Source organism: Aquila chrysaetos, chromosome 18 (genome assembly GCF_900496995.4).
Source record: "Aquila chrysaetos chrysaetos chromosome 18, bAquChr1.4, whole genome shotgun sequence".
Lineage (NCBI taxonomy): Eukaryota > Metazoa > Chordata > Aves > Accipitriformes > Accipitridae > Aquila > Aquila chrysaetos.
Window position 1 is genome coordinate 25768696 of NC_044021.1, and position 24378 is coordinate 25793073.

General features: G+C 40.3%; 1 protein-coding gene across 3 annotated transcripts in view; it reads right to left on the reverse strand.

Annotated features, from left to right (window-relative positions):
- Positions 1-13931: 13931 nt before the first annotated feature.
- The window catches only part of RECK (reversion inducing cysteine rich protein with kazal motifs), a 63973-nt gene continuing 53526 nt past the window's right edge, over positions 13932-24378 (reverse strand). For all 3 annotated transcript variants that reach the window (XM_030041597.2, XM_030041599.2, XM_030041598.2), the window contains 5 exons: positions 23019-23211; positions 20597-20807; positions 19170-19243; positions 17365-17520; positions 13932-15184 (listed from right to left, as the gene is read on the reverse strand). In XM_030041597.2, the coding sequence (XP_029897457.1) occupies positions 14969-15184; positions 17365-17520; positions 19170-19243; positions 20597-20807; positions 23019-23211 (850 nt within the window). In that variant the 3' untranslated portion in view covers positions 13932-14968. The remainder of the gene's footprint in view (positions 15185-17364; positions 17521-19169; positions 19244-20596; positions 20808-23018; positions 23212-24378) is intronic.

Sequence of the window (24378 nt, forward strand, 5' to 3'; positions counted from 1 at the left end):
ATTGCTCCTCCGGAGCCCCTCTGAGGCGCGAGGTCGAGGTGGCCGGTGCCGCCGTGCCGAAGGGTCCTGGGGCCGCCGGAGGACCACGTCTCCTCGGGCTGAGCAAAGGTCCTTCTTGCGGGCGAGACCTCCGCCACCGGATTCTTCTGATACCGTTTCTGTTCGTTATCAGGTGTGTTAGAAAGCTCGGACCAGAGGCTTTCTAATAAAAATTATTCCAAAATATTATTCTTCTAAGAAATGTAAAATATATATAAAACTTAAAATACTCTAATAAAAATTATTCAAAAAATTGCACATGCAATTCTGAATGCTTTAGTTTGGGGGAGGCGGGGATGACCCAGAACAGCAACAGCAATAAAAAGCTCTTAATAGTCCAAGGCTCCCGGGGGAACAGAACTTAGCAAAAAGATGCATTTTAAAAAAAAAAAAAAAAAACCAAACATTTTCTCAGAGCAGATGCTTCTGTGTGCTTCCTACTCTCTCTGTTGCCCTAAACCGCATGTACCTCTGGGGCAATGAGGTCAACTGCTCATAGAAATACCTGCAAGGGCCGATGTGGGTTTCACACTTTCGATCTACTTGCTGTCTGGTTTTGGAGTAGGTGGAAGAGAAGTGGTAACTGTCCACCAGATCTCTCTTATTTGCGTAAAGTTTTTTTCTTCGTACTGCTTTGTGACCAAACACTGTTAGATCTACTTGTGTTTTTGCTGGCCAGATTTCCATGCTGTAGATGGAGTGTTTGCATCATGCTGAGAAATACAGATTTCCCTTTGGGAAATCTGCAGCCGTAAAAACTTTTGATTACAGTGATGTTGCTATTAGAAGATGTTTAGCTGCTGGGGCCAGCCCTGTTCCCTCTCTGTGGGTGGAAGGAGGTGGTTTTTTAAAGGAATTAGAAGGGCAAAGATCGACACAGTTTTAGACAAAGGAATTCACAAACCCTACAAGCAGACCCAGCTGAGATAGGAGGGGTAAGCTGTGCTGGAAATACTGTGTTGGTGACGAGCCCTGAGCAGGGCGAGAAACCCTGCAAGGGTAATTTTTTTTTTTTTTTTCCTCCTTTCCTCCATACCGCTAAATAAAAATATGTGATTTTTTTTCCTTGTGTAACAAGTCAGCTTCCCCTCACCTACCCCATGTCCGTGAGGGGTCTGAGCTGCGGTCCCCAACACTGGAGGTGTGCGGTCTGAGACCTCCAGAGGTTGGGTCGGAGGTCCCCGAGAGGAGAGAACGTCTCTGGGGAACGCACCTGAAGGGTGGGTGGGAGCAATACTGGGGGCTCTTTTAATCTGAGGCTCAATGTGCATGTGCCCGGGGGGGCTCAGAGCAAGCACAACCCACCGGTGCTGCAACCAGTGCGGGGAGCCCCAGGAATCACACGGAGAGCTGCAAGGGAGAAGCAGAGGGTCGGGTCAGGCTCAGCCCGGGGATGTCCGTGCCTCAACTGGCATCCTTTTTTCTTTTCAACAGCGGACGATAGACACTGTGCCCAGGTGGTGGCACATCAAACAATTCAACGTTGCCGCAACTGGAGCGAGGGGTGGGATGTTCGCTCCGTGAACTGGGGCCGGATCTTGTGCACCTTGGCTCATCGCCCATCTTCCCAGTCCTCCCCTTGCGGAGGCCCCCAATATCAGACAAAAAAAAATGGTGCTGACATCTGCTGGTTATTATTCAGATGTTAACGTACTAGTCGTACATAATGTCCTTTCTGAATGATGGGCAAAACGGTCCAGCAGCTCCCGACATCGCCAAACCTGCTGTGGAAGGTTTAGCTTCTCTTGTCCTTTCTGGTCGTCTCCGGTGGCATCTCCAGCTGTAACTTGGGTTTCTTCATTTGCTGGTTTTCCCTCTTCTGAATTAAGGCAATGATGCTGTACTGGGTTTGTGTGGCAAGGTTTTGGTAGCCGGCGACTACAGGGGTGGCTTCTGTGAGAAGCTGCTGGAAGCTTCCCCTGTGTCCGACAGAGCCAACACCAGCCGGCTCCAAGAGGGAACCGCCGCTGGCCAAGGCTGAGCCCATCAGCGACAGTGGTAGCGCCTCTGGGAGAACATATTTAAGAAGGAAAAAAAAGCTGCTGGGGCACAGAAACGGCAGCCGGAGAGAGGAGTGAGAATATGTAAGAGAAACAGCCCTGCAGACCCCCAGGCCAGTGCAGAAGGAGGAGGAGGAGATGCTCCAGGCGCCGGAGCAGAGATTCCCCTGCAGCCCGTGGGGAAGACCATGGTGAGGCAGGCTGTCCCCCTGCAGCCCAGGGAGGTCCACGGTGGAGCAGATCTCCACCTCCAGCCCGGGGAGAGAGGACCCCACGCTGGAGCAGGGGGATGCCCGAAGGAGGCTGTGACCCCGTGGGAAGCCCTCGCTGGAGCAGGCTCCTGACCGCTGCGCCGCTGTCTGGGGTAGGTAGAGAATCCAGGAGTGAAGTTGTGCCCGGGAGGAGGGGAGGGGTGGGTGGAAGGTGTTTTGAGATCTGGTTTTATTTCTCATTACCCTACTCTGATTTTGATTGGTAATATATTAAATTAATTTTCCCTAAGTGGAGTCTGTTTTGCCTGTGACGGTAATTGGTGAGTGATCTCTCCTGTCCTTATCTCAACCCACGAGCCCTTCGTTATATTTTCTCTCCCCTGTCCAGCTGAGGAGGGGGGGAAGTGATAGAACAGCTTTGGTGGGCACCTGTTGCCCAGCCAGGGTTAATCCACCAACAGATGCTGAGTTTACTGTAATTTGTGATATTTTCATGTCTGTGCACACGAGTGCCTTCAACAACTGGGGGTTTCTTAAAAAAAATCTTAGAAATATTCACTTCTTTGTTCTCAAGGGTTGAAACCTTGAGTGTGTGTGTGTGTGTGGGGGTCTATGTCTGATTAGCCTCTTGAAATGCCCAGTTAAATGAACTTTGTAGATTGCTAGTGACAAAAAAATTGTGGTTAGGGATTTGGCTCAGTTCCATGCCAGCAATTTAATACATCCATACATGTCCGTGATATCAGGTATGCGTCTCAAAAACCATTCAAAAGTGACATGCCAGTTTAAATACCAGAAAATTACATTCTTGGGGCAGTCCTGAATACTTCCCGACGGGCATCTGCAGGAGAAAGTAAGTTTATGTAAAGCAAGAGAGACTTACGAGGCCTGTGCAGATTTGATTTTGAGAATAAAGTGGCACAGAAGATAGAGCTGAAGCTGTAGAAAAGCACTATCTTTAAAAAAAAAAAAAAAAAAAAAAGGAAAAAAAGTCCCAAACCAGCTGCATTCCTTCTAAATTAAAAGCAGCTGGAATGTAATTAAACTTATGCTGTGATGCCACCTATGGGATTTCTGTGGGGAACACAACCCTGGCCACAGTGTTTATATTTTTAATCTTAGGGTTGAAGTTTTGTTTTAAAACCACAAGAGCATGATGTCCCCCTGAGTCTATCAAAATAAATGTTTCCCACACTGTACCTAGCTATTTCTGTATTTAATTTAAGGAAAGTTGTATTCCTTCTCAGAAACTTTGGTATACTGCCTTCAGCAAATACAAACCTGAGCCAAACACCTCATACAACTTAGGAACGGCTTCCAGTTCCTCTTACAGTCCACAGAAGCATTTCTAAAAAAAACCCTTAGCACATACTAGATCTGTCTTGTAAAAAAAATAAAAATCATCAAAGTAATAATACAATCTATGAAAAATCTTTTGAGTTACTGAAGACATAACAGCAGTGATTTTTGAACCTGTGAAATTGATAAATGTTTTGGGAAATAGAGGATTTCTGTATTAAAAGATTAGCATTTTGAAGCCATAAATAAATACAGACTTTAAAAAATAAATCCAAAGCTTTAGCGCAAATAGTCCAAAGTGACCATCCTAAACCCTAGACAAGTGATCTGGATGTTAAACGTTCAAAGTAGAGACATCTGGTTTATGGCTGTGAGTCTTTCACTAACCCGTGAATTTTGGGCAAGACCTTTCATTTCACAATGCAGGAAAGGCCATAATATATGAGGAAAAATATGTAGCTTTGAGAAATATGTAGTATGTATACAATACCTTTTCAACTCACTTGACTCTTTTCAACCACAGCACTATTGTTCCTAAATTGTGGCTTGCCTTCCCCAGGTAATACACGGAGCTTTTCTTCAGGTCAGGGGGGCTGCTGGACGTTTAGCCACTTTTATTCTGACAGGTAGGGACTGGACAAATGCAACCTTCTTGCTGAGTCAGTGCCATTTTTTTTTCTAAGGTGTCAGGTACGTGCCTGGTGGATGCAGCACAGCGCTGTGGAATGGCTACAGGTGGGTTGGATGCACAAAAAGTAAAATATTTCAAAGATATTTGGTATTTGTTATGTGATGCGTGTTGCTGCAATGGAATTGTTGATCTGGAATTAACGTGCAAAGAGAAAATACGGCATGGGTCAGAGCTTCGAATACTGGAGGTAGCCACGTTTTAAAAATGCAAAATAAGCGAGGAGAGCAGCAAAATGGTGCGCACGTATAGTGGTACTTTTCAGCTACTCGGAGCAGTATTGCAGGATCGTGGAGCGGTTGAGGTGGGCAGAGACCCCTTCCCATCATCTAACCCAAGCCCTGCTCGAAGCCACGTAGAGCGCAGGGCTCCGTCCCGTCACGTGCTGGATGTCCTCAAGGGTGGAAGAGATTCAGCCTCGCCGGGCAACCCGCGCCCGCGTTTCACCAATCTCGCGGTAAAAGCGTTCTTCTTGCGTTCAGATGGAATTTGAGGTTTCTCATTTGTGCCCGTTGCCTCTTGTCCTGCCAGCAGGCTCCGCCGGGACGAGCCCGGCTCCCGCTTCTCCGTTCCCTCCCGTCGGGCATCCATTCCCGTTGACGTGACCCCCCCCGCTCCGGGCTGAGCGTTCCCGGCTTCCCTTTGTTCAGGTTTGAACAAAAAGTTCAAATGTCCTTTTTGTTAAGTTCCCTTTGTTCAGGTTTGGAACTTTTATTATGGCATTGAGAACAAGTACTGAATAACTAGTTCATTTCCAGAGTTTGTTCCAGTGATGTTAACTCAGTCTGCTTGTTAATGTGGGTATTTTCTAATTTATTTTATGTACTTGTTGAGTGCAAGTGTGAGTGTGCTTCTTCTAACTGCATAACAGAAAATGAATACGAGGTGTAATGGATCCTGAGTTACACCATCAGAGCAAGAAGAGCCGCAGTAATGGTAACATTTTGTGCTTCAGGCAGTGTTCCTGTGCTACACATATCCTTGATGCAATAACAATGATGTGAGAAGTTCAAAGAGAATTTCTGAGCCTCTGCCCCTTGCCCACACCCATGTTGTTTGCCTCTGAAGTTTTTTAAACACTTGCCAAGAGAAACTTCTCCCCATGAACATGACGGATGCATATTACTGGACCGTAATCAGGCCCTTGCATATTTTTGAGTGTGCTTAAACCTGACTAAAAGCCATTCCAAGAATAATGAAATGCCGCGTGGTTACGTGTACGACTGTCGAGGAGATACCCCGTGCACTGTTCCTTAGGTCAGGGAGAGCAGCTCTCCTCTGACCAGCCAGGCGTTCCCACAGTGCGATCTTTCTTACCTACAACGCAAAATACATCAGATGACTCATCCTGAAAGTGCTTATTTCGTTCCGTGGGCAATATAGGAACCGTAGCTGGTGGCTAGTTCAGCTGCAGACCTCTAGGGCTTGAACAGCTAACCGGTAGGCAGGTTAACCCACCTTCAGGTTCAGCTGTGCTACTGGAAAGCATTTGATGATTAAAGGAGAAGTTCACCCCGGACTTGCAGAATGGCAACCGTTAGGAAAGAAAAGTAACGACGAAATAGCGGAGGAACACAATTCAGTATTGTTACCATCAGGACGGCGTTAGCTGTTTCGGCATCACAACTAACAACCGACTCGGGAGACTCGTAACTCGCCCCCCATCGCGCACCACACCTTGCCTGCCCCGTTACCGACGCTGCGGACTTCTGCGGGTGCCGCCAGTGCTGCCGTGCTCCTCCGTCTGCCCGAGCGGGGCTGTAGAAGTCCGTGCTTGAGCTCGCTGCTGACGGCACGTCCCCACCGCATCACGTGCGGATGGAAATAGTTTCCATCTCTCTTTTCTGTTAGCCTTTGTAACAAGCGTTCCGTTACACGGTTTCATTCCTCTGACTCTGCCTGTACAGTTTCTCCTGCTGCAGTCTTCTAAAGCTACAAAGGCAATATTTCATAATTAATACATTTCACGATATGATTAGAGACCATAATTTCACCGGCTTTGACTGAAGAGCTAAACACGGGTGAGATGATTGTGACTGGGGTGCTTAGAGTCACAACTCCCTATACCCTGATGATAATACCGTGGTGGTCATTAGTTGTGAAATAAGGAGAGCAAACCTTGTACTGCACAGGAGTAGGTATCGCTTACTGCGATACCATGTTTTAAATAATACATTACGAATTGCTAGCTGGGTTGAGATAAACACTGGAAGAGAGTTGGGATAGCTAACTGAATTCCTTTGTTTTTTTTTACAGTGTATCATAAGCAGGGGAAGTCTACATCTGGCATCAGAATTCAAACAGAAAGTTGTGAAACCATGGCAGTTGTTTTGTTTGGAAGAAAAAAAAAGAAAAAAAAAAAAAAAAAAAAAAAAAAAGACTTGGAGAGATTAATTTGTGACTTGCCATGTGGGATTCAACAGCAGAATATGCCGTGCCATGCAACCACGGATACACTAGCAATGCGAACACGCAAGCGTACATTGCAGTTTGGAGGTAAGCTAGGTATTTTAGTTAAATATTCTGCAATTTTCTAATTAATTTAATGGGACACAAGAAAAGAGCTGCTGTGTTAATAAAACATTTCTATACATGCCAGTGTGTACCCAATTAAAAAGGCAGTGCTCATACATGCCAGATGCATAGGGGATATCCGTTATTTATACTGTAACATCAGGTTAGTTAACTCATGTAAGAGAAAATCATGGAGCACACAGTTGTATTTCATCAGAGGAGTGCACCCTGCCGAAGAGGAGATCAAAAACTTATTTCTGTTTTTAAAGAACAGGTTTTTCTAAATTGCTATAAAAACCACATAGCCAAAGTTTTTTGTCATTTTTTTAAAGTGCTGTGTAAGAAAGGTTCCTTTGTACTGGCAAGTAAATGTTCAAGTCACAGCTACTGCAACTAATGGAAAAAACAAAAATAAGCTGGAAATGATGGTGGGGAGCTATGTGATGATAGAAATTGTGGAAAGCTTCCAAGAATAGGGAAAAAGAGATACCTATCTATTTTCATATTCTTAAAATGACTATAATGAACCCTGTGAACAACTCTCCAAACTTTTCCAGCTGTGCCCATAGTCTTCGCTATGCTGCAACAAAGCACACAGCAACAAGGAGGAGCGATTAAGGGACATGGCATATAATTTACGTAGTGCCAAGTGCATAATTCTGTGTTAATCATAAGCTCAAGAAATAATCAGCAATTCCAAATAACATTTTTCTTTTGGGGAGTAAAAAGCCCAAAACGAACTACCCTAGAAAAATTCAGTTATAAAAGCCTTGTAAATGCCAACTTAGGGTTTTGTGGTGGTATGCTGTCCCTTTAGGAAAATCAAGTTTCAATCAAATGAGATTTATGAAAACAAGGAAGCTAAACCTACTGGTTTTCCATTGCACAGAGAAGGCCACGTCTGTTAATTTTTTAAAATATAATATTCTATCCAACACTAAATTTTTTTAAATACAGTATTCGCTCCAGAACCATAGTTACTTGACCAGACCCTGACAAGTTCCATGCTGAGAACTGCAGAGGGTGCAGTTCCTGTGTAGCCCAGCCTGGAATTAAGGATCCCCGTTGTCTCAGACTGCACTAGAAGCATTCAAAGAAGACACACATCCTCTCCATATTATTTGGGAAAGTTAAAACTAAGTTACTTTGTCTTCATGACTGTTCTGACCTGACTTAGTGTCGTGGTTTAACCCAGGCCAGCAGCTAAGCACCACGCAGCCGCTCACTCACTTCCACCCGGTGGGATGGGGGAGAGAATCTGGAAAAAAAAAAAAAAAAAGGTAAAACTCGTGGGCAGAGGTAAGATCAGTTTAATAGAACAGAAAGAAGGAAACTAATAATGACAATACTAATAAAAGGATTGGAATATACAGAACGAGTGATGCACAATGCAGTTGCTCACCACTTGCTGACCGATGCCCAGTTAGTTCCCGAGCAGCGATCGCCCCTGGGCCAACTCCCCCCAGTTTATATACTGGGCATGATGTCCCATGGTATGGAATACTCCTTTGGCCAGTTTGGGTCAGCTGCCCTGGCTGTGTCCCCTCCCAACTCCTTGTGCCCCTCCAGCCTTCTTGCTGGCTGGGCAGAACCCTTGACTTGGTCTAAACACGACTCAGCAACCACTGAGAACATCAGTGTGTTATCAACGTTCTTCTCATACTGAACCCAAGACATAGCACTGGACCAGCTACTAGGAAGAAAATTAACTCTGTCCCAGCCAAAACCAGGACACTTAGCTAGAACCGAGTTAAAAATACCATAGCTTTTTTTTTTTTTTCCCTAGTTTTTGAAATGTGTATTTGCATTTCTCACATCATCTTTTTTGCTTCATCTGGGTCTTGAGTGAGCCTTTAAAGCTGTCGTTCAGGGGCACAGTAAAGCCATGGGCAGCACTTAGGAAAACCCTACAGCCGTGAGATGCTGATCCAGAGTTTACATTGCCACTGCAAATATGTTAAAAAAAAAAAAAAAAAACAAACCACCCCAAAATGCACCACCTGACAGCTTTAACACATGCACGGAGAATGTTTATGACAGCATTTGTTTTCCAGCATAAAAACCAGACAGGCTGCTCACTGTCTCTTGTATTCTGGCCAAATCACGTGCCTGCTTCTGATCTGGACGAAGTTAGCACGCAGAAGAGCTGGTAGCGCACGCAGCCATCGCGAATGCCAATACAACCACAGCCTTGCTGGCAGCAGCCCGGCTTCTGCAAGGAATTAATGGCTGCAAATATTTAAACTTACTTTCTTATGCCAGAGGAACTGAACTTCTGCTGGCGGTCGGCGGTTGATCGCTGCTCCTGACTAATCTCAGCGCTTGCGCTCGTAGTCAGAAGCTGCTCTTCTTATTGCCGGGACCGGAGGGTTGCGAACTCGGAGGAAACCGAACTGCTGCTGGTGGGTGCGCTTGAGAGCGCAACAATCCAGAGACATCTTTTTCACCTTTTTGCACACTTACAGCTAGACAACACCGTCTGTAAATTACATAACAAATCAAACAGTTTGATCCTGCATCTTTGATTGCCATTTGTACTCGAAATCCAAATTTAAAAGTATTAATGAACGCCCAAAAATCTGGATTCTTTACTAAAATAAATTGCTATGATGTTCTCTACAATGGCCAAATGTGCTCTTCCTGAAGAGCCTGATACAGGGCACTGAGAGATAAATATATTTATATGCACATGCATATGTGTATATACGTGCATGTGAATGTATCTATCTTTATATATATTTACTGATGGTACTCCTGCTGCTGCTGCTGTTCAAAAATTGATTAAAAAGTAAATTTATACACCAAGTAGCAATAACAGGTAATCCACTCATTCCACTGTCAGTGAACAGCGCAGAATTGCAGATCACCAAGTTGAAGAGCAGGCTTTAATTTGAAACCTGCCACACTAGCACTGGTGAGAAAGCTTTGCAAAAAAAAAAACCAAAAACCCCTCCGGTTCCACTGTATATCCCAACCTGCTAATTAAATCATTTAACCCTCTAGGATCATTCAGAAGTGCTTTAGAAGAATGCTAGCTTAGAAGGAGAATCAGAACTGAAAAAACAGATTAAAAATCTTTGCGTGTATTGTAGCTGATGCTGAGATCCAAGCACAGAGAAGTCAACTGAGAAACCTCGCCAAATACAACAGAGAGCATTTACCAAAACACAAGGGTGGCTCTTTACGGCAAGAATCTATAGGATTATTAAGTACTGTCAGAGTACTCATATATATGTTGAAGACCACAGTTCTGATCCTCTAATGAAAAACATAGGGTTAACAATCTTTCTTTATATAAGTGATGATAAGGTTACTGCATTATTTCACAAGTTCTTGCATCCTTGGGAAAGATTATCCTTTATTTTGTATTCTCCTTTATGTCCTAGGAACTACAAGGAAAAAACCCACCCTTTTGCGAGAGCTTTTACCTTTTAAACCTTTTCCTGTTGCCCTTTGGGTAAGTCTCCTTCAAAATGCCTAGCATGAATATGGTTTTGACCATAACTTTGTTCACGTTGAAGAACGCAGAAGCTGGGGTGTCAGCCCACAGGATTTTGTAGCAGTGATGTGCTACAACTAGATGTGCTTAAAATACACGGATCTATTTCTAAATAACAGTAGCCAGTAGCTTGAGGCTAATGGACTAATGGAATGGTTTGATTGTTCTTCCTCCCCAATAGCACTGGAGAAATAAAGAACTTATTGATCATAAAAGCTGTTGCTATGTTATGCTTGCAGAAGTCTATTTTATCATTCATAATTTAAATAAAACTTACATCAGTGTAAAGTATTTAAATATATTCTACAGCTTTAATGTATATATTGTGAAAAAGGCTGTCTGAAGTGGGAAATATTAGTTCTTTTATATGTTATTTTGAAAGCAATAATGAATGAATCCTAACAGTGTTCATAAGATCTCAAAATAATTTAATAAGCCAAAAATTTCCATGTATTGCAACTGAAAGTATTTCTTTAATCACAGAACAGCCCAGGTTGGAAGGGACCTCAGAAGATCATCTGGTCCAACCTTTCGGTGCTTTACCTAGCACTGTGTCCCGTCGCACTTTGGAAACCTCCCGTTGTGGGGACTCCCCTGCGTCCCTGGGGAGGTTGTTCTAGCGATTGATTGTTCTCACTGTAAAAAATTGCTTTCTGACACAGAAATGAAATGCACATACTTTTTTCCATTTCGCAGTGTATGTATAAAGCCCAGTAAAATTAAGAAAGGTTTTGGACAATGGATGTTTCCTCAATTTTCAAAGTAATCACCTTTGCTTTAAATACTGTATTGGTCCTACACAGTCAGCCTGCGATAATGCAAATGTTGATAACATTGAATTTGTATAGGATTGATCAGTTTCAGATGTAGTAACCCAAACCTTCAGCTTCATGGTATTAATTAGCAAAAGTTGATGTCCTACTTCATGCTAAAAGTGTATCCTTTCCACTGCAGTGTGATAACTTAGGACAAACCTGCTAGGCCTTGGAAACATTTTTCTCAAAGAGGGTTTTTGGGTCTTTTTAAGCTCAGCGTCAATTTGGCTTATGCAATGGGCTCTGCAAAAGCTTGTAGCCCAGAGAGGAGTGGGAGAAAGAGCACAACAAGCAGCGCTTGTGGTAAAAAAGCGGTAGGCGCAGCACTGCTAGGAGGTGAGGTTGTTACCGGCGGTTCTTACCTCCATTTGTACTCCACGTGGAAGAGCTGGAGCTCCTGGTCTCATCGCGTAAAAGCACCAGTTCAAAGAATGCGCGGGAAGTTGCAGTCAGGTCTAGCGCAACTGTGGCACAGACATCTTTTTTTCCCCAATGCTACTTTTTTCTTTTTGGGATTCATTTGACCAGAGGGTCACCTTACAGTCCAGACTTCAAATACGAAACGTCCAATCTTACAAAGCACTCACGTACTTATATTTGCTCACGTAAACGCTCCCAGGGCTTCCTAGAAATAGTGATGCTGCCGAAAAGCTTTGAAATATACCTTGAGCTGGAGAAGTGCCATACAACTCAGTAAGGATGTATAAATAACGCTTTATCAAGATACATACATGCAAATCTCCAAGTTATAACACTGGGTAAAGTAGCATAAAAGTAGCGCACGAACGAAGAGCGGGGCTGGGAAGCGGCCCTGCGGTTCTAAGTGCCGATTTCGTGCCCTCTCACAGAACTGACTATTGCCTTCTCTCAAATTCAGGGATCCCAGCTCCTGCTGGACTCAGAACTCAGCAGAAAGCGTAAGCCAGAAACCTCTTGCTCTTGTTTGCTCTGATATTCGCCCTCGCGGCCGATCCGCTCCGAGGGGTGTACAAACAAGCAGGCGCTGCCGGCACCTCCGCTTCGCTGCCGCCCTGTTGAGAAAAGCCAAACCGAAACAGAACTGAAGCACCTCGCCGGACCCAATCATTGCCGTTAACTCTGGTTTTCAGCAGACAAGAAAATAATGTTTTGTAAATGTTTCAGCTGGGTGCTGTCGCAAAAGCAACAAACTGGCTTGTGCTGTCTCCGTGGCTTCTTAAGTGAACCCAGATTTCCACACAGATGGTGACAGAACATCACGAGCGCTTACATGGAAAACTCATCTGAAACCTGTATCCAATTCGTCCCCATTCGGTTCAAATTTCATAACTTGCAAGTAAAACCGGGCTTGGTTTCTTTCATCTTTTCTCCTAGTTCAATTGAATTCAAAACCCGTCAGTAAACAGTTTCTTCATTCCTTTGAGGTAGTCCAAGGCCTTGAGAAAACCTAGAAAACACTTAAGTACTTTTGTTCATCTGGCAAAAAGAACCTAAGCCCTGTACACTTTGGGTGCTGGACTTAAGTTCAAGAATTTAGGGTTATATGAAATCTCATTGCTTCTGTAAATATTTAACATAAGCACTCAAAATATTCACTCTTTTCTAGCAAGTACTGGACACTCACATGTGAATTCAAAAATCTCTGGGCTTAAATTCTGCTTTTTCCAGATTCATCATACAAACTGAGGCAACTTTTTTTGTATTATCTTTCATTGAAGAAAATCTTCACAGGTGTAAAAAACAAAACAAAACAAAACAACCCCCCAAACACTATATGTTCTGTTTCACAAAAGGTATGTTTTTAAGCTCTTAACTAATTTTTCCCGTGTGGCATATATGTATACATGTACTTATATATTTTCTTAAGACATTTATAATTCCTTTCATTGTAGTAGGCATCAGATTGCTTCAGCTAAATGCTAAGCAAGTTAACAGACTACACATGTCGAAGAGATACTTGCTAATGATTTTGAGAAATAAGGAATTCAATAAACCATCTGAATTGCTTGCAGTTTCTGGGGAGACCACCTAAGCCACTTCAGTTCAAAAAGCTTTTCAAATGCATTCATTTTACTCTTGTGTCCAAGTTTCTAAAGAACCCACAGAAGAAATTTCAGAAACGGATTATAAACATATTCAACAAGTTTTTTGTACCTAGACTTCGATGATTATGTGCATGAGCCTTTGTGGAGTTATTTGGCAAGAACACTTCCAAAGATTATCTGCATTTGTACTCCTCTACCAAAAGTACTCAGAAACTATATACAGAGTACAACTGCCCTTAAAACAGAAAAGTGCTCTTCACTCATTAAGGGACAACAAACAACAGAGATATGCTTAGAAAAGCAACGGATGGAGGTTTCAAAGAAACTCACTCTGTCGGCTTGCATCTAGTCACTCCGTTTGCTTTGGAGGAGGTTGAGCCTTAAAGTTTGGGTACAAATAAGGTACCAATTCTGTCCTGAACGTTTGTGCAGGCTTCCAGCTGTAGGCGAGAGAGGTCTTTTCCAAATCCAAACTGAGGATGACTGTAACCTTACCCAAGAGGGTCCCATAAAGACATCTACATTCTTCTATACTTAATCGAGTCTGACACTCATAGCATAAATTACATGCATGTGACACAGATTTGGTAAAAAAAACAAAAAAAACCCCAACAAACAAAACTAAAACCCAACACCCCCCCCCAACAAACCCAAAAAACCAGAGCCCCCAAAGTCCCCTTGAAATGTACTTTATTTGGAAACAGTAAGCTGTGTGAGTCATGAATGTATGCAATTGCAGTTAGTTTTAAGTGTTGATTTGAGAGAGAAAGAAAAATATATGCTGTATTGCAAAATTCTATAAAATCACATGCATTCGTATACAAGGACACATGACAAAGTGTTTTATTAAAATAAAAAGCTTTAATACTTTTGTATTTAAAAGATTTAGCAGAAAATAATCGCTACAAACATGCTACAACAACATACATGTTCAAAAAGTTTTCAGTGCTTTCTTTCGAAGTTCAGCATTTTGGCAAAAATAAGTTTTTCTGTATATACTTCAAGAGTTGGCTATCATAATACTGATATAAAATACTTCATGTAGACTAAGGTCAGGTGCATAAAATACAATAAGTAATAAAACATACTGTTTGTATAAACATTTAAAGTATAAATTTCATTAGATAACATGCAAATACTGCAATATTTTAAATGGCACTTAAATATAGATACTGAGATTCTTTATAATTTTGCATCCAATATGAGATTCTGAAATGTACAAAACTATAAAAAGAACATATTTCTTCACTGAAGTCAGGTCCTAGTATAGAGCTTGATTGTCATTTTACAAGCATTGAGCCCAATGTCCTGCAAATCTTCACTAGTCCAAGTAAAGACGTCTACTGAAATAGGCCCAGGGCTAGTTAGTTTTCTTCATAATAAAATATGAAAGCATATTTACATGAGAATAAAGTCTTAAATTTTTGGTAAGGTAATTAAGTAGCAGCAATTAGTTTCTTCCAAAAATGATGTTTAAAATAGGTGCGTGCTTTTCATTGTCACTGATATGCATCTGAATAATATAAAATTAAGATTCTTCAATGAACTCCAAACACTGTTTTGTTCATTGCCGAAAAAAACCCCTATGCGATCCCTTCTTGCAAAAATCATACAGGCATAACGTCAGAACCTTCCAGAGTATTTTATGTTTCCAAGATCAATGGAAAACAATCTAACTGTGCTGAAACAGTCATCTGACTAGTAGTGAATAAAAGAATAATCTTTTCACATTATTCCAAATACTTTTAGTTCTTCATTGAAAAAAATATTAGTTCATCAAATCTTCTACAATTTTTTTTTTCTGGTTCAGTGATCAACAATTCTGAATGTCCTTCACAATATAAAACACCGCAATACTCATGCATATTTTCTAAGCAGTTATATATAATATATTAACGCTGACAAGGTGAATAAAAGGCTTATGAACAGGGAGTGCAGAACAGGCACCACTTTAACAGAAGGAGAAGAAATGCTAAACGACACTTGTACTTGAGATGCAATTAGAGCTGACAGCGGCACATGTGATGCTAATGTTGGACTGTCTGAATTTATCAGTGACTCTATCTTTTCTGCTTCTTTATTGCAGGCTTCAATCTAAGGGAAAAAAAAAAAGTTTTATTTCTCTTCTTGCCATGTAAAACGCCAATACAAAAATGTTGCTAGATGGCAAAATTCAGGAAAGAAAATCTGAGTTATTCCCATCAGCATGTAAGATTTATATAATTTTTGGGAGTATTTCTTAGAAAACGTTGGAGCTCTTATCATAGACTTTGGTACTATGAGAAGTACTGTGGAAGCCCTGAGTAGTAGCAAAAGGGAAGGAAGGAAGCTACATAAAAGTTACCGTGGGTGATGTGTTTTGAACACTGATGCCAAAAAGCTCACAGTAAATGATAACTAAAGTAAGTACCTCTAAAACTGAGGACTTCCTTCCTGATTGACCAAGATACTGCCTTGAAGTCTGCAACAGTGGAGAAATCAGGATTTTCTACTTACTGGGCTTTTTCTTCCAAATCAGGGAAAACTGATTTCTTTTATGGGAAGAGAAGAATGGAAGTAATAGGAAAACATGAGAAAACCCAGGTTTCCAGGTTTCCATTCCCCCATGACTTGATGATAATTATGAATTTATGTTAGAAAATCCACTTTTCCACCTTCTACTGCAACCCAGAAATCAATTGAGCACTACGTCTCCTTAACAGCTTTGGAAGCTCCTCTGGTGAAGTTTTAACTTGACAAATTTAGTATCAGGAGGCCCAAAGCTTTGAAAGTTGAGGAACTTCTAACTCCGTAACGGGTGTCACCAGTGAGATGAGCAGCTCTCCCTGGTTTCAGGTGGCCTCTCTGCTTCCAGAGGGTCCATCCCTCCCCAGGAGTCTGACAGCACCTGCTGCAGATGGGGTGAGAGCTGACCACACTGGCAAGGCTCAAGACTTTGCTTCCTAAATCCTGGTAACATTTTGGGCTATGTCTGCTAAAGGTGGAGACGTAAGGTGGAGCTGAGCTGGACATAACAGACTTGCTCTAGTAGCATGGGCAAGCAGAATACACACAATATATCTGCCTGAGAAACAACTACCCTATTACATACTGCAGCTTGACCAAGTTTATGGCAGTGATTCTATCCCCTCACACTATACCGTAACTTTAGCCAGTCCCAGAAGCAATACTGAGCATGCAAAATTAAGACTGTAGAAGTAATATGGAAATGGGAAGCAGCCATCAATATAAAATAAAAAACAAGGAAATGAACCTGCCTGAATTCTGTTTGTATTGTCAAAGATAAGAGAGATTGTGGGTGGGTTTTCTCTCCCCTTCCTTATCAAAGCTAAATCCTTCATTTTGCGCTAGTACGCATCAAGATGTCAGGTAACAGAATGGACCAGTCAGAGCACCTAATGTGCAGAGGGACTTCATTATAGAGTGCTGTCAGCAGGGCCAGGCAAGACTATTAGAAACAACTATAAAAATGGCAAGGAATTATGTTCCTTTTAATAGGAAGAAAACGCCCTCACTGGTCTTGCAAAGGTTAACAAGCAGAAAGTAAAAATGAAGCAACAGCTCCAAGACAATAATAATGCAATACATAGCCAAAGCCTTACTTCTATTGCTCTGAACTGCTCCTAAGAAAATACTGTAAGAACTTTGAGCTGCATTTGTTGGTTTACCTTTAGAGTTTAGCACTGTGAGCATTAGGGTCTTGTTTGCTAGCATGAACTAACTATGACACAGCAAGTTGGGCAGCTTATTGGAATATGATTTCCTTTTTAACTGGGATCTCCCAGCACTTTTTACCATAAGGTAAAAAGGAATATCAAAACCAGGATGGTCTCAGAATAGTCTCAACAGATCCTCTTTGGTATGAGCTACTGCTTAACATCAAGACGCGTGCAATGGATTAATATGATATCAATATGTATGATGTGCTTCAGCCTACTATCATGTATACTTCAATCTACTTTTAACCCTGACACTGGAGACAAAGGAGTACCATTTCATATGCTAGTATGCATTTAATATACAATTAATTTAAGAGGTCATTCAGTAATTTATTTATTTTCATCAGTTTATATTTTCTGTTATTTTAGCCATAGAAAGTTGAGGGTTCTGCATTTATTAATTTTAAAACAAAAGTCATACTACTCTATCCTTGGCCCCCCTTCACCTCCCCCCTCTAACTACCCACACTCAAAAGCCTCTTACCAGAAAAGCAGGAGTCTCAAGACACATCTTACTATCCATAATACATAGTCCATACATAATACATAGTCTACCTGCAATGGTTTGGGGTTCTGATCCACAGGAATGATGAGAATCACAATTTCGGATTCTATGCTTAAGTATCCAAACACATCACACTGTGGCACTGAGACATGTAGGCGGATTTTCTCAAGTATGTCAAGTACTGTTATAGGCTTTTTATTTGTTACCTGGAAGAAAACAAAGAACTTTGTGGATGATGTGGTATTATGCAAAATTACATTTCTCCTCTTCAGTTTTAATAACTTGATGTCATGCCAGAAAATTTGTTTCAGCCATTAAATTACTCAGTTCTAATCTCTAGCAATAAACCTAAACAATTCAATGATTCTATCATTCTAAAACATAATTCTAAAAAATGATTTTATGATTTAAAAAAACCCCCAAACCAACCCCCCAAAAACCATTAAAAAAGTGAAAGGAAGAAGGGGAAAAAATTATTTACTTTTTAAATTAACCACGGTTTTGATATGTGGTGTTGTCCACCTTCATGGTTAATGTATATATGTATCATGTACCTCAAAATAACGTAAATGGTTATCTGTTACAGTGGCTTGTAGTCCCATGCTGGGAAACAAGAGGCAGGGCAGCCCTACCAGCTGGCACTCCTTTACTATCACAGAACCTGTTCCAAGAGCCACCAGAAACGAAGAGCTATGGCTTTGTGAAGACAGGGCTGCAACAGCAAGAAGAGCCAGCAGAAATCATCGACCCCCTTTATTTACACCCTGCCCCCTTCCCCAGGCCACACTGATGAACTGGGGAGAGTCCAGCGGCATTCAGCTTGCAGAACCTCCACTCCTGGAGGTTTTAAAAACCCAGCTGGCCAAGCTGATCTAACTGGAGTTAATCCTGCTTGGAGTTGAGTTGAGGGGGTTGGACTAGACGATCTCCATGGGTCACGTTCAAGCTAAATTTTCCTGTGTTTTTACAATAATAGCTAATTATCTCTTCTTCTAAACATATAAACAGGTTAATGTAAGTTTATACTGTTTTGGCAAAGTTCTGTCGTCTTGATATTTAAAAAATGAAAATCACATGCAGATGCAAACATGAATTGTTTTGCTTCACCAGGTATGATTGTCATACTACTCTATTTTGTTGTGATGTTGTGCCAAAAGTCAAGCATTCTGCTCTGTTCCATATACCGAAGCATAAAAGCAGGAGTCAATAAAGTGCAATCCTTTTATACACCACATGGGGAGTCTAGGCCTAGTATGTTGTGTTCAGTGACAGACAATCAACATGAGAAGATCCATCTTACACTGGAGGTTTTCAAAGAGCAGCAATGAAGGATGCTGGTGTCTAGCTTACAGAGATATTAAATTAAAATCCAACATTTTGGCTGACGAGCAACAAAATCAGTGACAACTATCTACATAACCCAAAGAGTGTAAAAACATCCAATTTAAACATAAGACAATGTCAGAACTAAGTTACCTACATTAGGAAATAGTGAGCTACCAGAATAATCTTAGCAAAAAGGCCATAAAAACAAATATACACTGTATTACTACTATGAGATAGATGCAGATCCCGCATCATTTGTCTTTACTATTACAAGTAATTTAAACTGCAAACCTGGATGTGCTGCTTTGTACCTACTCTAATTCTGTTTTGCTTTGCATTGTAATTCAATTTCTACACCTGATATTAAGAAATAGAGGAAAGTATAAACAGTATAAAGGAAAAAAAAAACAAAACACACTACAAACTGAAAATAATTGGTTCTATAATGTGTTAACTTTTCAGGAGAGAGTATACAGTAACTTGACTTTTCCGTGTACCATTTAACATAAGGCATGATTAAGCTGTTTACCCTTGCAAAAGTATCCAGCTTGTCTTTGTCATATAAGATTCTCAGCATTCCAGCACATAACGGACAGCAGGCTCCTATGTGAATAACAAAAAAAAAAAAAAAAAAAAAAAAATAAATCTCAGAAATAAAAGCAAATAGTCTTTTCACTTTTAAGTAAGCAGAGGTCAAAAGTTGAACATTAACTAAGAATGAAAATAGCAAAACTACCAAAGCAAAGTAAATGTTTCAATTTGATAGCAGAATTGCACAATTTCTAAGATTGTTTAATGTTGAAAACATTTATAATGCAAAAGCAGTCACCTTTCAACACACATTTACTACTATCAACATGAAGCAACAACATGAATTTTCATTTGTTTCAAGATGATGCATTACTGAAAGCTAAAAACCACAGGCACTTTGTGTACCACAAGCCAAGATTTTGTATGGATGCATGCATGTACAACTATAGAAATGAAGAATTTCAAGAGCTGAAATAGCTAGGATGTGACAGAAGCAGTTATGCACAACAAACATTAATTTATGCAGTTATACCATGTTGGAGCTTAGAATCTTTATATAAGGGGGGGAAAGGACTTGCCTGACAGATTTCGTGTTTAACACAGAAGCATGTCATGTTTCTTCTACTGTTTTTCCTCACCATCTCGGAAACCAGAGCTAGTATTTCAACTTTCCACCCATGACTGTATATTTAATTCACCCCCCCAACTTATTATATATAATTCACGTTCACAGAGTGACTTCTACAATATTACATGTAATACCAAAGCACAAAGACCCTTTTTCAAACCTGTGAATGAGAAAAATGCATAAAACTGTTTCTTCTTAAAAACTGAGCTTTCCTTGCTCTGTGTATTACCTGTGATTAGTTACTGTTTCATAAAGCAAGGATTTGTGAAAACAATAAAAAAACAGTTCAAAACAGCACAACTGCAAAACTATTCCTACTGTCTTCCTCTTTCACAGTACTATAAATACATACGGTATCTCACTCTGTCTTCTAATTAAATATCATCTTTGTTCTTCTGGGAACTCTGACGACAGTTTGGCATTCCAGTGTGGTATCTGTGCTGCCACTTCCGAAAAATTAGTCACCCGATTCCCAGTGACATTCTACCCTAGACACCACAGACCTCATTCCTTTCTCCCAAACCAGTCCTATGGGGACAGCTGCAAGTTTCTGAAGACCGAAGGAGCGTGACTCCTCAAGCCAAGGCCTTTCCGCTTCAGAATTAGTTGGCTGAGTCCTGATACTGGCTTGTTCTAGCCCTAAGATCTCTACTTCATCCTTTCTCTTAGAAGGCTCAAAGACATTATGGAATATAATGTTTTAAAGCATAAGTTTTGTTCCAAATATAGACCGATTTGTACACACAGCCTGGAGAGACTCTCTCCTATCCGCAGTAAACTCCAACAAATTAACATACCTGGTGCAATAACCGGTTTGCAGCCAGTGGTGGAAAGCTGGGGACACTTAACAAAGGCACACTCTGAATGAAAACCGTAGTCTGAGAGAACACCTACAGCCTGACAGTGTCCGTAATAGTCAACAGCCACACGGTCGGAATAGGCAGCACAGACGCTGCTGTAGGTTTCTCCGTTATGTCCACATACAGGTTCCACTGATTTGCAAAATGGCTGAAACACACAGAAATGTTTCAAGGATCAATTTATTCGTGCTACAGAAGGTTCAGAGTAGTTTTAACATTAGGAAAACCAAAGTTAAGTGGGAATTTGCTGCTAATACTGTCAAACATTCAAAAAAGCAGGAAATCTAGAGTAAATAACCTGACAGTTTACGAATGGGTAATAAATGCAAAGAGTAAGTACTTAAAGAAGATGACAGAAAAATGTAAGTTGGAATCAGAAACGTACAATAAGACATGTTTTGGGAAACAATTTCTGTTCTGTGCTAATGCTTAAATAAAATGACCATGTCATTTAAATTAACTTATTTCTTAAAGCTAATAAATTTACTATTACTATAATTTTATTATGTAATAAACAAACTATGATTTTATTAATAAAATTATTTTATAAATATTTGCTATTGCAGTATTTATTGATATTTCAATGACATTAATGATTTATTCATCTCTGTGGTTTTGTGTTCTTAAAATTCAGTGTGCGCGCATGTACTTCTAACACATTATTTGAGAAGTTAAATGTATACGTTTACTCCAAAAGAGTAAAACCCACTACTAGACACCTCTGTCAAAAATATATTTATTGTTGAGACCTTTACATCTGTAAAAATATGTTTATCATGATTTTCTGAGAGGAAAAAGGACACATCTAGTGTGTCACTTGATTCAAGCACATATAAAAATCAAAGAAAATTGTCATGTAGTTTCTTCCTATCCCACCTGGGCACGTATATTAGTCCAACACACTCAAGACGTCAAATGCCAATAAACTTAAGCTTTTGACCATGGACAGAAGCAAACGGAACTGCTGACTCTTTGCAGACAAGGTATGACTAATACTTGTGTCCAAAGTCTTGTGAAATGACACAACTCATTCCTTAATTTCTTGCTAAGGTGTAAGTATTTTATTAAACTAACTAGTATTTCAAGTAAGTGACCATAGCTATATGATCACTGTATATCCCCTAAATAGCAAGACAACTACAGTTTCTGCGTTACACACCTAAGCAAACAACACCACACATAGAGGACAAGTAAATGTGAGCACCCCAAATAGTTTCGTATCTTGCAGTCATCTCCCCTATAAAAGCGAGAAGGAAAGCGTAAAGCTACCAGTGTCAAAAACTTCGTGAACATGGATACAACTAGACATATAACTGCTGGAGAAAAAAACCAGCCATGCAATATTCCTTTGATTCTTACTGTTCAAGGGCTGAACATTCTCTGAGTATCTCATGAGATATCTGATGTGCAATGAGAAGAATTATCTGTACTTAACGAAGTTGCTGAAAAAGGGCAAGAAAAAGAAGGTATAAAGACAGAAAGGCAGAAATTAAGTGGGTTAAAAGAGCAATAGCATCTATAATACAGAAAAAACCTGAAAAAATGTTCTGTACTTCTAAGAACATCCATCAGTTGAGACCAAAAGGAGGTCTCAAATTAATCTTCATCATTTGAGAAAAACCTGGAGATGAAGTCTATCAACGGTAAGGTAAAGCCAGCAACTTTGAAAAGAGTAGTTCCTGGCTTTTCTTGTGAAGCGATAGAAATAGGTTGTCTACAAACACTATAGGGAGCGGTGGGATGGAAGAACTAAACCTAATCCTAATCCTTCTTAGGGATTAGTATGAAGTACTCCAATCCAGACTAACTAAAGAAAATACGACAGACTGCCCAGTCTCCAACAAAACTTAAGTGTAAATAGATCCTGAACAATGAATTTGGTAAACCTGGGGCACTATCACACAAAATGCTAAAGACTTTCTATGACTGGGCATTAATTTTTATTTAAAACAAGTTCAAATTGATAAAAACCAGTGTTTGACTAACCAAGGAACTGCACTAATTACTGCAAACACACCTCAGTGCAAGCTTTAATAGTGAAAAATATAGGAAGACTTAATATAAATATCAGAGCAATATCCCCAAGAAAGCGTAAGTAAAGCTTTTGATTGGTTTTGAGACAACTGTTAAATAAAGCAGAGAAACACTTGACAAAATTCTGAATATAATTTTGTGAGAGTATTTTTTATACTAGTTAAAATTACGCTTTTAAAGGATTCCTGTCAATGAAAACATTTTGTAAGCTATAAAAACCAGAATATTGCAAAAACCCAGAATATTGCAAAAACCCAGAATATTGCAAAGTTGAACATTAAAGAACAAAGATGATTTGATATTTAATGCTAGAACCACTTCCTACCTGGCAGGTTCCTCGGTATGCTAAACTTTTTCCTTTTTGGTACAAAGTACACAGGTTACTGTATTCCACATTGTCTGTGTCACAAACAGGATCCCGTGTCTGGTCACAATTTAACTGCCTTGGCACACATTCATGCTGGCTACATTCGAACTTTCCAAAACTAGTCAGGCAAACTTGTTTCTTTGGTATGCACCTGCATAAAGTAGTAATAATTTCATATCACGTCATAGGATTTTTTTTTTTTTTTAAGTCTCAAAATATTCAGGGAAAGTATTTTCAGTGAAATCTTCTCCAGTGCTTTAGAGCTAACTATGTTTCAGCAGAGCTGCAGGAAATACAAGTGATAAAATATTCTGAATAGCCAATTGCAGGTCTCATCACAAACCTGGAACTGCTTCACACCATGTTCAGTCAATGTATGTGAACACAACTACAGTTTCAGTTTCCACTAAAATTTATCTTTTACCAAGTATTTTTCAATGGATTTTCAAAAAAGGCTTCCATAAACTTCTCACCTACTGCCAAGCTTCATTTTGTAAATGCATATTTAAGGAAAACTAGGGAAAACATGAAAACAGTGAACTGCAAGAGAAAAAGATTATACTGCAGAGGTCTAGCCTCACCCTTCCTTGAGAAGGTAGTGAAAACAAGACTTACAAGATTATATGGTTTCAGTTACAAATATCTAGCTTTGTAGGTTCAGGATATTCTATCACATCCAACCTTGGGGATGACTGCAAACAAATGGAAAAATCTAGTAGTAACACAATTACCTTTTTTGGCATGTCATCCCTCTCAAGCTTTCACAGATAAGTAAAGAGCAATAAACCGCAGAAATTCTTTCCCCTTTATGTTAAATACGTACCTTCCATGGTCTTATCTGCAAAACATTTGCCATACGCCCTGCAAGACATCCCTCCGCTAGAGAAATGCCAGCCGATAGAGTTTCATGAATAAACTGATGAAAGGTCAAATGGCTTTGTTAACAATCTCCTCTTTCTATAAATGACAACAATGCTACCACTGGATTGTGTACAATATGTCCTTATTCTTTCTGAGTGCTGGTGTCCACATTTTCCTTTTATATTAGGGAAGACTTGGAAATTCTGAGATTTAAACACTTTACAGTGGAATGTAAGATCTTAAATAGATACTAAGTGCTTCAGAGATGTTTTAAAATGAGCATGTTTAGTTTACGCTACATTATCAAACTGACCCAGAAAACCATATTGTGTACAGTCCTTTACTGAAACTACAAGTTGAGGTTCTAAGCATAATGATTATTCTGTAAAACTGAAAAACCTCTCTATACTTTCCAAATTAAAAATATGAGGTAAAAAGTGTATATCCACAATGCAGC